This window comes from Salmo salar, chromosome 16, assembly GCF_965601325.2.
Source record: "Salmo salar chromosome 16, fSalSal1, whole genome shotgun sequence".
Taxonomy (NCBI): domain Eukaryota; kingdom Metazoa; phylum Chordata; class Actinopteri; order Salmoniformes; family Salmonidae; genus Salmo; species Salmo salar.
This window is the reverse complement of record NC_138306.1, coordinates 77,425,416-77,441,718: the sequence shown is the minus strand read 5'-3', so window position 1 is coordinate 77,441,718 and position 16,303 is coordinate 77,425,416. Positions and strand designations below refer to the sequence as shown.

Below are 16,303 nucleotides of genomic sequence, written 5' to 3'. Positions count from 1 at the left end.
TAGAGAGAACAGTCTATGACTGGGGTGGCTGGGGTCTTTGACAATTTTTAGGGCCTTCCTCTGACACCGCCTGGTATAGAGGTCCTGGATGGCAGGCAGCTTTGCCCCAGTGATATACTGGGCCATATGCACTACCCTCTGAAATGCCTTGTGGTCGGAGGCCGAGCAATTGCCGTACCAGGCAGTGATGCAACCGGTCAGGATGCTCTCGATGTTGCAGCTGTAGAACCTTTTGAGGATCTCAGGACCCATGCCAAATCTTTTTAGTTTCCTGAGGGGGAATAGGCTTTGTCGTGCCCTCTTCACGACTGTCTTGGTGTGTTTGGACCATTCTAGTTTGTTGTTGATCTGGACACCAAGGAATTTGAAGCATTCAACCTGCTCCACTACAGCCCCGTCGATGAGAATGGGGACGTGCTCGGTGCTCCTTTTCCTGTAGTCCAGAATCATCTCCTTAGTCTTCGTTACGATCTGGCCTTAATGGCCATGTACTCTTTTAATCTCCACCCGGCACAGCCAGAAGAGGACTGGCCACCCCTCAGAGCCTGGTTCCTCTCTAGGTATCTTCCTAGGTTCCTACCTTTCTAGGGAGTTTTTCCTAGTCACTGTGCTTCTATATCTGCATTGCTTGCTGTTTGGGGTTTTAGGTTCGGTTTCTGTACAAGCACTTTGTGACATCTGCTGATGTAAAAAGGGCTTTATAAATATTTTTGATTGATTATTAATGATGATGATGATACCTCACCCTTGACAGTGAGCCTGGCAGAGGTCCGGACTCCCTCCGCAGAGAAGACGATGGTGCCCGTGTCCTCCAGGGTAAGGTTGGACAGGGTGAGGCCGTGGACCAGCCCGTTGCAGCTCACCCGCCAGTGGTTGCTGGGTTTGACCCGGATGCCGTCCTTCTGCCAGACGCCCTCCACGTCAGTGTGAGACAGCTCCACCTCGAAGGAGGCCGTCTCCCGCTCAAACGTGTCCGTCTCCACCAGACCCTTACGGATGGCGATCTTACGGGCTGTAGAGGTAGAGACATTGACAGATGGTTAAAGGATAACACACCTAAAGCCAGGAGATATTTTTGCCACAGCATCACTCTATAGTCTCTAGGCTACTATTGTAAGATGACATAACAACATTTCATCCATCTCTCACCCACAGGGCTGTACCCATTGTTATTTCAGTGCCTGATGGCTGGCGACACCATCATGATAGTGAAGGCCAACATTCATTGTTGCTGTTGTTGACAGCTACTATATATAAAGGCACAGTAAATTTAGTTGCAAATAGAATCCAGGACTCAAGCTGTTGTTTTATCAGCTCAGCATAACAGGACACTGCCATAGTGTTGAAGACTTTGGTTCATTACTCTAACTGATGAAATGCTATTCATATCAATAATTATAAACTGGGTGGTTTCGAGTCCTGAATGCTAATTGGCTGACAGCCGTGGTATATCAGCCCATATACCATGGGTATGACAAAACATTTATTTTTACTGCTTAGTTACGTTGGTAACCAGTTTATAATAGCAATAAGGCACCTCAGGGGTTTGTGGTAAATGACCAATATTGTTGAAGACTTTGGTCAATATAAATGACCAATATACCACAGCTAAGGGCTGTATCTGATGAAATCCTATCATTATCAATCAGTATGACATGGTGTTTGGACATTGTCTTACGCTCCACGTTGAGTTTGACCTGCGTGCGGTCGTGCAGGGTTTCACAGCGGTAGGTTCCGCGGTCAGAGAGGTTGAGGTTACAGATGGTCAGGCTGCGTTTGCGTCCACTCTGGCCCAGGGTGTGTCGGGGTCCTGGCTGGATGACCACGCCCTGCCTCATCCACTGGACCTCGCCCGTGTCCAGACTGACCTCCGTTTCCATGGTAGCGTCTCCGTACTCCTCGGCCATCACCGCCTCCATCTTCTTAGTGAAGGTCACCTGAGCTTCTGGATAACGCCGGAAGGACAAAACATGACTGTTAAAAGGATGGTTCACTAAGAATACACATTTATATGGTAATCCACTTCCTTAGGCTTTGTTTGAGTTATTTATGTATGTTGACTGAGAACACTTTCTCATTTACAGCAACAACCTTGTGAAAGTCGCCTGCTCCCATCTGACACTCAGGTCAAGCTAAACAAGTGCATCTCAAGTATTTGAAAGTATTTGCCATATATATTTGACCCAGGTCTGCTGTGGACTCACCCTGTACTTTGAGGGTGGCTTTAGACACGTTCCCCTCAGCCTCCACTGTGATCTTAGAGGAGTCCAGAATCTGACAGCTCTTGATCACCAGGGTGTGACACAGGCCGTTCTGCGTTGCCTGGAAACGGTCACCCATGACGACAAGCTCGCCGTCCATCCCCCACACCAGCTGCACGTCCTCTGGCGACACCACGCACTTGAAGGTGGCGTCCTCTCCCTCTAACACCATGGTGTTGTGGAGCTCTGTCAAGAACTCTACCACGCGGGGCACTGGGGGGAGGAGGGGAAAGGGAGAGGAAAGAAAAACGAATGAAGGGCTCGAAGGTTTGTTGATTAATTTAATTAGGGGTATTAATTCTGGGCTGGAACCAAAACCTGCACCCATTTTGAGGGCTGTACTACTTACTCTCCACTCTGAGCCTGGCGGCGGTGCGGTCGTCCTTGGACTCGCAGGCGTACTCCCCCGTGTCCTGCCTGGTCAGCCTGTGGATGGTCAGGCTGCGTTCCACGCCGTCGGCCCGGATGGTGAACCTCCGGCTGGGGACGATCTCCACGCCGTCCTTCAGCCACTGGACATCCGCCTTGGGCTTACACACCTCACAGCGTATGGTCACCATGCCGTCCGCATGGGCCACGGTGTCGTGGAGCGGCTTGGCAAACTTCACCCTCATCTCTGAGATCACAAGTGAGAGAGAGCTGTTAAGATTGGTGATACCTTCTATCGCCCTCTGAAACCCCATTCATAGTGCATTCTTTCAACACCACGGTGCTTTACAAGACTTTAGTCATTCACAGCAGCATTTTTCTGTCACCTTTTCTTATTGGGATTTGGCTTATAGCATCATATTAACCTCTGTTGGTTAAAGAAACAGAATACTACAGCTACTATATAATTGGATAAAGACAGAATGGGAACATGGACGTTAAAAACCTTTGACTAGCAGACTGAAGTGCATCTCGTCTGTGTTGGCGTCTACTGTGTACTCTCCGCTGTCCGACCGTCTCAGCGGGTTAATGGTGAGGAACCGGGTGGCGCCGTCGACCCCCGTGTGGAAGCGGTCCCCTATGACGGGCGTCCAGTCCTTAAGCCAGCGAACGGGAGCGTTCTCCTTAGACACAACCCCCATCAGCGTCACGCTCTCTGCCTCGTAACCCGTGATGATGTTCACTGCCTGTTTGTCTACGAAGGTGACAGGGGAGTCTGGGAGAGAGAGAGAGAGGGAGAGAGAGAGAGGGAGAGGGGAGAGAGAGAGAGAGAGAGAGAGAGAGAGAGAGAAAGAAAAAAAGTAAGAGAGTGAGAGAGAGAGGGAGAGGGAAGAGAGAAAATAAAGAATGAGAGAAGGTGTAAAAGAAAAGGTTCACACCCTATAGTATATAGTATACATTTTAAAGTTAAAGTTTATTCCACTGTAGACATGGCCTCGTTTCGACTACAGATGTAGGACCTTAATTTGATCACTCTTTTGTTGCTGAGAATTTTCCTGCATAAAAGGCTTCTAAAGTGTGTAATTTCCACTTTAAAATGTCAGACTTGATTTACCCTAATGAAAAATGTATCAACTCCTACAAAAAAAATATTTTAATTATAATCAACGTAATAATTCACATTTCCTGTTTCTGTAGGATTATTTTCCTGCTGTAGCAAACTGGCTCAAATTAACATCCTACATCTGTAAGACTGTAAACACCCTTTTGTCCATATAGCCCAGCCAATTACCTTGGATCTTCACCATGGTGACCATCTTGTCATCGATAGCATCACACATGTACTTCCCAGAGTCTGAGGGCAGGATGTCAGAGAGGATGAGTTTCCTCAGCGTGCCGTAGCTCTCGATGTAGGTCCGGTCATCGCTAGTCAGCTGTCTGTCGTTACAGTACCACTGGACAGGGGCATTGGCCCGGGACACCTCACAGGCCAGGATCAGGTCGTCCCCGGCAACCATCTCCTGGTAGTCTGCGTCCTCAGAGTTCCCCAGGATGGTCACTGGAGGCTCTGGAGAAGGAGGAAGAGACTTAAGTTTTTTGGTTGATTTAAATCAGATGCAGTTTTCATAGGTATTATCAATATGTTTCCAGATCCACCTTGCCCTCTGAAAGGCTAGGAGGAATTATTTTCACCATAGTGCTTAGTTTTACACCTACCCGATCCTCTAAGATCTCTACAAGTACATAGGGGTAAGGGGTATGGGGTAGGGAATGAGGGGTAGAGGTATGGGGTAGGTGGTAGGGGGTAAGGGTTAGGAGATAGCAGATAGGACTTGATTTGTGATTAGGTGATTCTTTACCTTGCACAGTGACATGGAAGGTGATGTTGTCATCTCCGGCATCAAGGAAGTAATCTCCGCAATCTTCCAGCTCAGCGTTAAGGATCACCAGGGACCGGAACGCCCCTTCTTCCTCCTCACAGAACCTCTCGTTCTCGTTTAACCGGCGGCCATCTTTGTACCACTTAGCGACGGCATTGGTCCTGGAGAGTTCACACTCCAACTCGATGTCATCAGAGGGCAGGGAATTGACCTCTGTCTTGACTTCTGACCTATTCACGATCTTCACTGGGGGCTCTGGAGGGAGAATGTTCACATTTGGAGAGTCAATTCCATTTGAATTCAGTCAATTTAGGACATGAAATCCTCACTTCTTAATATATTTTTCAATTTTTGCATTAGTATTTTTATAATCTCCTGATTGAATTCAAATGGAATTGTGTGAAAACAAAGTACCATTCACCTCCAACCATCTCTTACCTGACACCTTGACCTGGAAGTCGATGAGGTCATCTGAGGCAAGACAGGTGTATTTCCCAGAGTCCCTCGGGGCGGATGTGCGGATGGTGAGGCGGCGGATGAGTCCGTTGTCAGTGATGGTGACATCACTGCTCTCCTCCACCTCTCCTCCATCCTTCATCCAGATCACCTCAGCGTTGAACCGTGACACCTCGATCTCCAGGACGATGGGGTCTCCAGAGAAACAGTCCATTACGTCAGACATTGTTTCAGAGCGGGCCAGCTTCACAGGAGGCTCTGAGAAGAGGGCATTTATATGGTTCATTTCTATTCTTTGAGCAGAATATTGCAATATGGGAAATTAGCAGACAGCAGAAAGCAATACATCAAAACAACATAATATAGATACCTAAAATCTAACTTATTTATAAGAAATCATAGTGAACAGTTATATTAATAATATTATCTATGTCCATTCATCTCACATAGTTGACATAGCTAAACCTCTTACGCTGAACAGTCAGTTCACTGACCACATACCTGTAATAGTGACCAGCCATGTGACCGAGTCATCCTCTGTGTCACACACATACTCTCCTGTGTCATCCACAGTGGTCGTGGGGATGACCAGTGTCCTGTGGGCTCCCTGGACCTCCAGGAAGGGAGAGGCACTCTCCTCCACCTCCAGTCCATCTCGGTACCACCGTACCTGGGCATCGGGCTGGGAGATCTCACAGCTGAGCTCCAGCCTCTCAGAGGTCAGGCTGGTCAGCTCCAGCTCAGACTCAGTGGGGGAGACGATTCGCACCGGAAGCTCTGAGAAAGGGAGAACAACTTGCATTAAAAGGAAGCGATCAAAATATATATATATATTTAAATAGAAGTTTGGATATGAAATAGTCTGACAAAATATTAAATTGTGTAATAGTGTAAAAAAGGTAAATTAAATAGTTGTCTTCTGATAAGAGGGATTGGTTTGGTAGGAGACCTCAAAAAATGAAACTATTCCACTACCACTCACAACAAATGAACCAGGTATGAAACCTTGGAGTATCTTACCTGTGATGGTGACCTGGAAGAACACAGAGTCTCCATCCGTGTCGCAGACGTACTCTCCGGAATCTTCTGCCGAGCCGCAGAGGACAGTCAGCCTCCTGTACGGTCCCTCGGATGTCAGCTGGACGTTCTCCGTCTCCAGGACCTGAAGGCCGTCCTTAAACCAGTGGACCTTACCGCTGGAGCGGGACAGCTCACACTGCAGCACCACCTGCTCAGAGATATGACCCTCCATAACCACGTCCTCCTTGGGCTCCACGATCATCACTGGAGGCTCTTGATTTCAACAAGGGAAAAGGAGCATATGAACAAGCATATTCTACCACCAGGATAGGAGAATTGAGGTTTGCATCATCATCAAAGTCTTGTCTTTGCTCAACACAATGGAGTCAACTTCACCGGTTACATGACATGAAAACATGTAGGCTAGTGTACAGTACATACCTTTGATGTTGACAGTGAATGAGAGGCTGTTGTCTCCTGATTGACAGCTGTAGGTTCCTGCGTCTGAGGTCTCAGCACAACGGATGATCAGTCTTCTCATGGTGCCCTCTGTTTGTATGGTGATGTTATCACTGGCCTGGACCTCAACCCCATCCTTATACCTGGAGGAAGGTCATGACGGACAGGACAATGAACCTCCAGTATTCTTGATTAGTTGAATCAGGTGTGATGGTGCTTGGCTGGAACAAAAGCCTGAACCCACACTGGCCAACACGGCTCTCGCAATTGTTGAAACTTCGTAATAAGCCTGCTTATATTTTTTACAGTCTGAACATGATCAGATCCCACTAAATGAACGATAGTCTAAGCAGAAATGACATTCGGGATAATGACATCCGGTTTGTGTTTCCTAGCGGTGTGTATGTTAGCTGTGTACCAGGTAGCGTTGGCGTCCTCTCTGGAAACCTCACAGGTGAGCACCACAGGATCCAGCTCCATGGCAGACTTCTGGAGCTCCTCCTCAGGGACCTCACTGAACTGCACAGGGGGACCTGGTGGGGGAGAGAGAGAGGGGGAGAGGGAGATGGTGAGCTACCTGAGGAGGTTGGATGGTCATGGTTAGAGTTAGCGTTTGGTTGTGGTTTGGAGGAGGAGGCTTGCTGGGTTGGAGGGGTTGGAGTGAGTAGTGGAGTGTTTTGTTACAGGGTGATCAAACTAAGCATGCTCTTCCAGAGGTTTGTTCAGATACATATCAGAAAGATCAGGACAGTGAGTGAGAGGAAAGATATTGGGGTGAAAAACAGGTCTGAGAATACTCAGAGAACATTTTCAGAACAGAAGCCACCACACTGGGTTACAGGACCAAGAGAATCCTGTCAATAGCAACAACAGAAGATGACTAGCCGGCACAGAGGAAGTACAACACAGTATTAGGATTCCCTCAGAGAAAACACAGAACAACAATCTCTGTTGTTCAACTTTGACCTCCACCTGAAACACACTGACATCATCAGCTGTCCGACACGTGTAAACGCCCGAGTGGGAGAAGTCAGGCGATTGGATAATCAGCGTCCTTGTATGCCCATCCTCCTGAAAGTCTACACCAGGCAGGTTAAAGATCTGCTCGTCATCTTTGTACCATTAGACCTGGGCATACGGATCTGATAGGTCACAGTGGAGAACGGTGGGCTCGCCAGCCTCAGCGGCTTTGGTCCTCTCCTCTTCAGGGAGGTGGGAGAACATGGCTCGCGCAGCTAGGGGTGTTATGGGTGATTGGTTAAGGTGGCAGATATGGGATGCTCAGTTAGCTTGGGTGATCGTCAGCATGAATCAGCGTGAATCAGTATGACATCATGGCTGATGGTTGAATAAATTCATGTGGAATTGTGAATTCAAAGAGATGGTCAAAATTATGAAAAACCTCCAGTATAGAAAGTTGATGTTTATATGGAAAATTGAACATTTCTGGTTGAGAGTGCATGTTAATGATCTCCATGACGACCAAACATGACATACAGCAACTCACCTTCAACCTCCACGTTGAATTTGATGATATCACCCATCGTCTCGCATGTGTACACGCCAGAGTCGGTGAACTCAGCCGATTGGATAACGATCCTCCTCATGTTGCCTTCTGATTGGATGTTGAGGCCGTCTGTCACCTGTAGCTCCACCCCATCCTTGAACCAGCCCACCCTGGCTGAGGGGTGGGACACCTCACAATACAGGACCACAGGGTCACCAGTCTCCACCCTCTTGTTACTGTCGGACTCTGACATTGGGCTGAACTTCACCACCGCAGCTGGAATGGAATCATTACCCGAAAAATATGTTCAAGCAGTATTCAGTATTCTAATATCATGCAATTGCATATCATTACAGTACCAACAAGCCTAATGTAAATGTTTAAACAGTCCTTGTTATAAGGCCTCCTCAATACAGATTGTCTAGCTTGACAACATTATCATGTTATTTCTCTTTACGCTCCACCGTTCTCCAACACCTACCTTGAACCTTGAGAACCGCTGAGTCTCTGACTCCGTTGGCGATGAAGGTGACCTCTGCCTCGTGGTCTTCCACCTTGGTGCTGTGGATGACCAGGGAGTGCTGTGTCTTGGCCTGTTGGATAGAGTAGCGTTGGCTGTCCTGTAGCTGGGTGCTGTTCAGGAACCAGGTGCCCGTCACCATCACAGACAGATCGATGGAGAACAGGGCGTCCTCCCCCTCCGTCACCTCACAGCCCTGGAGAGGGGTACTGATCTTGGGACCTGGCACTGAGAGGTGAGAGTTCAAAACTAGTGACATCCAATTAATTTCCATATAGCTGCAGGGTACACAAATACCATAGTGCATGACAGTCTTTCATCCCTGATCACATCAACATGGTTTCTCTCCAATTCAGCGCTCACCAAGATGGACGACTTTAGGGAATTCCACGTGTCCACTACGACCATACTTATTGATGCAGCAGACGCGGAAGCGGTAATCGCCCTCGCACGGTACACTGTCGCCCATGACCTCTGCGGAGGTCGCCGTGTCGGAGGTCGCACACCTCAGCCAGTCCTGCGATCCCACCTCCTGTCTCTCCAGGACATAGACGGAGCGCGTGGTGGTCTGGCTGGTGGGGGCCGGCTCCCAGGAGAGGAGCACGCTGTTGGGCCTGTCCACATCCATCTCCACCCCCACTGGACAGATGGGAGGGCTGTGTCTGGCAGCTTTGGAGAAAACCGAAACAGGGGGAAAGGTACAAAGTAGGTGAGCAACGGTTGCCATAATGCTTGTAGTCTGTCATACGTTTGTTAGTCTCTAACAGCTACATTAGGATATGTTGCACAGTATAGCTGGAGTTTTCACCATACTGCGTTCTAGTCCTTTCGGATCTACATGGGTAAATCCCCAAAAAGTTAACTGTAAACTGTGTACATGACGATTAAACTTTGATTTGATTTGGAAAGTCCCTAAGGAAGGGGCCATGGGTCACTTTGGTCAACATCCAACTTACCTTTGACTCTGAGCCGGGAAGAGGTCTTGGATCTTCCCACAACGAAGGTCACGACCCCAGTGTCCCCGTGGAAGACGTTGACGAACACCAGGATGTGGGTTTTACCAAAGGACTTGAGGATAGTCTGGTGGCTCTCGCGTAGCTTCAGGCCATCTTTGAACCAGTGGACATCCATGTTCTCCTCCTCTACCTCCACACAGAACACTGCGTTCTCCCCCTCTAACACGTCTAGTTTTCTAGGAAGTTTTTTAACAATTTTGCCTGTGGGTGAGAAAGAGAGTTGAGGGTCATGTACTGTATGGCTGTATATCCTGGAGAAAAATCATTGGGTTTATAGAAAATAATTTCAAAACTAGTTCTGATGCTCCAAGATGTCTTTCCTAGACTGTATTAAATGAGTGAATGGTACACTGCCATACTTCTTCCATACTATAAGACGTCTACCTACCTTTGACGGCCAGCTCAGCGATACTCTTCCCTCCATCAGGCATCTCACAGAGATAGACCCCATCGTCGTCCGCTCCTACATCTTGGATAGTGAGCCTGCGCCTGGTTCCTTTCTGCTCTATGCCGTATTTACCTCCTGGCTGCAGTCTCTGGTCCTCCAGATACCAGGCAGTAGGGATGCCCTCATTAGGTACCTCACACTCCAACACTGCCATGCCTCTCTCTCTCACCTCCACGTCTTGCAGTGACCGCCTGAACCGCACCGCTGGAGCTGCACACGGGTGGAAAGGGAGGTAGATTGGTTTATACACTGTCTGGAAAACATATTGCGCTATGTCTCTGTGTAGTATTTTTACAGTGCTTTAGGCACATTTTAGGTTGTTTTTACAGTGCTTTATGCACATTTTAGGTTGTCTTTACAGTGCTTTATGCACATTTTAGGTTGTTTTTACAGTGCTTTAGGCACATTTTAGGTTGTTTTTACAGTGCTTTATGCACATTTTAGGTTGTTTTTACAGTGCTTTATGCACATTTTAGGTTGTTTTTACAGTGCTTTAGGCACATTTTAGGTTGTTTTTACAGTGCTTTATGCACATTTTAGGTTGTTTTTACAGTGCTTTATGCACATTTTAGGTTGTTTTTACAGTGCTTTAGGCACATTTTAGGTTGTTTTTACAGTGCTTTAGGCACATTTTAGGTTGTTTTTACAGTGCTTTATGCACATTTTAGGTTGTTTTTACAGTGCTTTGGGCACATTTTAGGTTATTCCAGTCATTGGTTGAGTTTTGATCAAGGTATAACACATTTCATGAGCTACGGTATGACTTATGCTGTGATTGATTGCAGGATTTCAACAAACAGTAATTTCAACTACATTTCAAGTAAACCTTTAGGGTTATTTCTACCAATCTATCGACATTGCTGTGGACTTTGGCCATGGTCAACATGGTTAACAACACAGCAGAAAATCTGTATTCAGGACACAGACAGGACACATACCTCAGCTCATTCAGCCTCTAAATATAGGGACACACAGAGGCAGTGGGGTGGGTAGGGGAGACATGCAGGAGGTAGGGAGAGAAGGGAGAGAAGGGAAGCTAGGGGGGAGAGGGGAAGAAGGGAAGCTAGGGGAAAGAGACTGTGGGAACTAGGGACACACAGAGGCAGTGGGGTGGGCAGGAGAGACATGCAGGAGGTAGGGAGAGAAGGGAAGCTAGGGGGGAGAGTGGAAGAAGGGAAGCTAGGGGAAAGAGACTGTGGGAACTAGGGACACACAGAGGCAGTGGGGTGGGCAGGAGAGACATGCAGGAGGTAGGGAGAGAAGGGAAGCTAGGGGGGAGAGTGGAAGAAGGGAAGCTAGGGGAAAGAGACTGTGGGCACTAGGGACACACAGAGGCAGTGGGGTGGGCAGGAGAGACATGCAGGAGGTAGGGAGAGAAGGGAAGCTAGGGGGGAGAGTGGAAGAAGGGAAGCTAGGGGAAAGAGACTGGGGGAGGTAGGGACACACAGAGGCAGTGGGGTGGGCAGGAGAGACATGCAGGAGGTAGGGAGAGAAGGGAAGCTAGGGGGGAGAGTGGAAGAAGGGAAGCTAGGGGAAAGAGACTGTGGGAACTAGGGACACACAGAGGCAGTGGGGTGGGCAGGAGAGACATGCAGGAGGTAGGGAGAGAAGGGAAGCTAGGGGGGAGAGTGGAAGAAGGGAAGCTAGGGGAAAGAGACTGGGGGATGTAGGGACACACAGAGGCAGTGGGGTGGGCAGGAGAGACATGCAGGAGGTAGGGAGAGAAGGGAAGCTAGGGGGGAGAGTGGAAGAAGGGAAGCTAGGGGAAAGAGACTGGGGGAGGTAGGGACACACAGAGGCAGTGGGGTGGGCAGGAGAGACATGCAGGAGGTAGGGAGAGAAGGGAAGCTAGGGGGGAGAGTGGAAGAAGGGAAGCTAGGGGAAAGAGACTGGGGGAGGTAGGGACACACAGAGGCAGTGGGGTGGGCAGGAGAGACATGCAGGAGGTAGGGAGAGAAGGGAAGCTAAGGGGTAAGACACTAGGGGGGTGGTAGGGGGAGGGGGAGGCTAGGGGGAGGGGGGAAGAGACTAAGGAGGAGGAAGAGGGAGGTAGGGTTAGGAAGACCCGTGTTTATCTCGACCTATCAAGACTCTATGGCAATAACTCCCTGGTAGATTAGGGATGTGGATGCCTAGACGAGACGGATACTATTTAATTGACGTAGCCAGCTGACTCAGCGTGCTGTGCTACGGCTGGATCACCCTGGGATTATCCTATAATGATGACTAAACAATTACCAATTACAAGGGTGACTCAACTGAGATCTTTTAGCAATGCATTTCCACAATCTACTGAACTCTCTATAGAGCAATTAGTTGTGACAGCTGAAGATCTAACTCTCTCTCTATGGCATTTCTATGAACTAAGAGGTACTGAATGTTCCTGACTAGCATGTTATTCCTTCAAAATGATGATCAAATTAGGTAGGTGAGAGCATGCTTTCATCGTTTTAATCAAACCTGATTGTTGATCAGCATGGCGAAGGAATTAAGTAAGGAAAGACGGTACAGATATAGGATCTTGATTTTTTTTTACTTTTATTTAACTAGGCAAGTCAGTTAAGAACAAATTCTTATTTACAATGACGGCCTAGGAACATGGGTTAACTGCCTTGTTCAGGGGCAGAACGACAGATTTTTGCCTTGTCAGCTCGGGGATTTGATCTAGCAACCTTTTGGTTACTGACCCAACGCTCTAACCACTAGGCTACCTGCAGCCCCAATTTGACCACCCTGTTGCAGGAGAACTTTCCGGCAATACAGGAAATTAAAAACTTGTAGTGTATTTCAGGTTTAAAAAGGCTTCTGAAGTTTGTAATTTCTACTTTGAAATTCAAGACTTGATTTTTCCTTATGAAAAATATATCAACCCCTACAAAAATGTCCATTAATTATAATCCACATAATAATTCACATTTCCTGTTGCTGCGGGATTATTTTCCTGCCGTAGCAAACTGGCTTAAATTAAGATCCTACATCTGTAAGAAAGAAATGAAAAGAGAAGTCCTGAAACACTGCTAAAGCCCTACCTTTGACAGTCAGGTAAACAGAGCTGAGGGTGTGTCCCAGAGCGTTGGACGCAGCACACACGTACAGCCCTGTGTCCTGATGTTTACAGTACATCACTTTGAGCGTGTAGTAACCCTCTCTGTCCTCAAACAGAAGGTGACGCCTCCCAGCCTCTAGGGGCGATCCGTCTTTTTTCCAGATGATCTCAGGCTTAGGTTTCCCTGTCACGAAGCAGCGGAACTTAGCATGTTTCCCCTCCGACACCGCAAATTTCTTCACATTGGACGAGTTCAGATTGGGCTCGTCCGGCTGTCTGGACAAACCATGTCTCCCCATCCTGTGCCTTATACTACGAGGTGATGTCTGCCCGTTGCTGCAACCATTTGACGTGGACGCCCCGCTCTCCTGCCGTTCCGGGACGAGCTCCACAAGCAGCACTGCGCCCGCCAGAGCCCCTCCTTGATTGTTATGAGCTCTGCAGGTATAGACACCCCCGTCGGGCATCCGCGTCCGGAAGATCTTCAGCTGGAACCAGCCTCCGTCCTGGCTGCTGACGTTGAAGTGGGTGCTCTCGAAGATGTCGCTCAGCTTCTTCCCGTCCTTCTCCCACACCACCTGGGGCAGAGGGTTACCCGACAGCTTACAGGAGAAGGCTGCGTCCTCGCCCCGGTCCACCCTCAGGGAGAGGGGCTTGATGAGGAAGTGAGGTCTGTCGTCTGACAGCAGGGGCTCCCCTTCATAGCGCTGCTTCTTTTTCTCCCGCTCACTCCCCTCTCCATTTTCCTTCTCTACCTCTCCGCTCTGTTGGTCTACCTCTCCCTTCCTCTGCTCTACCTCCCCATTCTGTTGCCCTCCATACTCCCTGTTCTCTTGCTGTCTATATTCCCCATTCTGGTTCTGTTGCCCCTCCAACTCGCTGCTCTGTTGCCTTCTAAACTCCCCATTCCATTGCCCCCCTAACTCTCCATTCTCCAGCCTGGTTTGCTGCACCCCATTGACCTCTGTCTGTTTCTGTGCCCCTTGCCGCTCCTGACTGTTCCCCTCCACCTTCAGTGTGGCAGGGGCGCACGTCTCACCCACGCTGTTACTGGCCTTGCAGATATACTGGCCTGCGTCCTCCAGCCTGACCCCAGTGATGTGTAGGAAGTAGGCCTGGCCCTCCTCCGACAGCCTGTAGCGTCCCTCTGACAGGATCTGTACATTCTTCTTCTCCCAGACCACCTCAGGACGAGGGTCGCCGCCAATCTTGCATTGCAGGACGGCGTCCGTGCCACACTGTGCCACCACGGGGCGCGAGTAGCCCAGTACACGGGGGGCACCACCGAATATGTCCATGTTGGCTTCCTGCGTCTGTCTCAATCCCTTCTTCTCACTCTGATGGGCAAAACAAATGGGGTCCGTAGTAGGAGTCTCTTGTAGATTGTGTCACACGGTCGTCTCTACCGCATATCAATCTGCAGAGAAGATATGAGTCATAGTACATTAATAATACAGTTACTACATAACTCTCACACAGTATCTAGTGATGTCTTTTATACGTAATTAAGCAATAAGGCCCGAGGGGGTGTGGTATATGGCTAATATACCACGGCTAAGGGCTGTTCTTTAAGCACGACGCAACGCGGAGTGCCTGGGCACAGCCCTTAGCCGTGGTATATTGGCCATATATCACAGACCCCCGAGGTGCCTTATTGCTATTATAAACTGGTTACCAACGTAATTAGAGCAGTAAAAATAAATGTTTTGTCATACCCGTGGTATAAGGTCTGATATACCACGGCTGTCAGCCAATCAGCATTCAGGGCTAGAACCACCCAGTTTATAATGCCTTATATACAGCCCATCAGCTTTGTCTTGGAAGGAGTACTACAGCCTTTCACTCTGAATGTTCTGCATCTAGTGGACAATGTATTCACTGCTTTGTGATAACAGAAGGACATTGAATACAGCCCCAAGCTGAAGGACAGTGCTTTCTCCTTAGTCTAGTGGTGTTGACCCAGTAAAACAACCCATGATAATGTCTCTGAGAGTAAAGTGGAGGTTTGAATTGACAGTAAAGTAGCGTCTCAGTCAGAACCGAACAGACCACAGCCCTCCCAGCTGCTGCTGTAGCTCAGCCAGAGGAGTATTTCAAGTAGTCTGTCCAAATAAAGACCCTGCCTGGAGGCCTTGTGTCAGATAACAGAAAATCCATACAGTAACATACAGTATGTACACCTTTACTCTCCAACATAAGAGTTACTATACACTAAAGGGAAAATATGATACCTCCTGGGAGTTTTGAGTTACTGTTGATGTGCTACCTTACCTGAGAGACTTTCACAATCTGAATGCCCACAGGGATTGGTATCAGGAAAAGGGAACTCTAGAAATGCCTAATACTTGGTGTCATTGTTGCTATACTAGTAACCCCATATCAGGTTCAGCTATAGCCTTCCAAATGTATTGTGGTGCAGTTGATGTTCTTATAGTTTTCTGTAGCAGCTGTAGGTTTCATCTCTGGCAGTCAGGGGCTATTTCCCAAAACAGAGATAACTCTCTCTCTCTCTTACACGTGAACACATGCCATTTGATACTGCAGCCAATGTGGCTAGGTGCTTCAGTATATTCCCTCCAAAAGGCTGTCACACAGTACATTATGCTGGATCATGCCATTGACCCAGTTATCTATTTGGTTACCATGGGGGAAAAGATCCTGTTGATAAAGAAGCTCTTTTATCGACTTCCAGTGTTCTCCAAGAGTTGCTGAATTTCCTCTTCACTCTCATAGGTGACGTGAAATGATACACAATCGCTTAAATAATGATACAATCGTACAAACTATGATAATCAGAATCTTACCAGTGATTCCAGAGTGACACTTCCTCTGTTCCACATTGACAATATAGCCCACAAATTAAAGCCACTCTTCAGAATCTCCTCCCAGGGTTCAAGAAGATTTGGACCCCTTTGATTGGAATGACATTTGACCCAGGTGTAAGTCTGGTTCAGCGTCCCTTAAAATGGCCGCCGTCTGCAGTCCTGCTCTCTCACTAAAACAAGAATGTCTCTCAAGATGTCCTGACTAAATAAAAGCTAAATGAGTGTCTTGATCAAGTGCAATCCTCTGTTCCAAACAGCATCAAACAGATCCACAGCTCTCAAGGCTCGTCCTGTTGCTGTATCTGTCCATCCAGCGAGGTGGCTGTGGCTTCTGGAACTGGTGGGGGTCTGGAGCTCCTGTACAGGGACCACACAATCCACTCTGACTGCCTGGTGGTTTGCGTCACCCACTCCTAAGACGCCCAATGTCAGGGAGAGAGACAGACAGAGAGAGAGAGAGAGAGAGAGAGAGAGAGAAAGAGAGAGAGAGAAAGAG

General features: G+C 48.3%; 1 protein-coding gene across 1 annotated transcript in view; it reads right to left on the bottom strand.

Annotated features, from left to right (window-relative positions):
- LOC106574694 (obscurin-like protein 1) overlaps nt 1-16,303 on the bottom strand; it is a 19,756-nt gene extending 3,453 nt beyond the window's left edge. The window contains exons 1-19 of the mRNA XM_045697862.2: nt 15,787-16,303; nt 12,966-14,399; nt 9,877-10,146; nt 9,429-9,689; nt 8,836-9,141; nt 8,434-8,700; nt 7,953-8,228; nt 6,864-6,978; nt 6,428-6,588; nt 5,987-6,259; nt 5,468-5,743; nt 4,949-5,224; nt 4,490-4,765; nt 3,922-4,197; nt 3,136-3,405; nt 2,611-2,877; nt 2,205-2,474; nt 1,679-1,945; nt 746-1,012 (exon numbers count right to left, since the gene is read on the bottom strand). Coding sequence (XP_045553818.1) covers nt 746-1,012; nt 1,679-1,945; nt 2,205-2,474; nt 2,611-2,877; nt 3,136-3,405; nt 3,922-4,197; nt 4,490-4,765; nt 4,949-5,224; nt 5,468-5,743; nt 5,987-6,259; nt 6,428-6,588; nt 6,864-6,978; nt 7,953-8,228; nt 8,434-8,700; nt 8,836-9,141; nt 9,429-9,689; nt 9,877-10,146; nt 12,966-14,280 — 5,689 coding nt within the window. The 5' untranslated portion in view covers nt 14,281-14,399; nt 15,787-16,303. The remainder of the gene's footprint in view (nt 1-745; nt 1,013-1,678; nt 1,946-2,204; nt 2,475-2,610; nt 2,878-3,135; nt 3,406-3,921; nt 4,198-4,489; nt 4,766-4,948; nt 5,225-5,467; nt 5,744-5,986; nt 6,260-6,427; nt 6,589-6,863; nt 6,979-7,952; nt 8,229-8,433; nt 8,701-8,835; nt 9,142-9,428; nt 9,690-9,876; nt 10,147-12,965; nt 14,400-15,786) is intronic.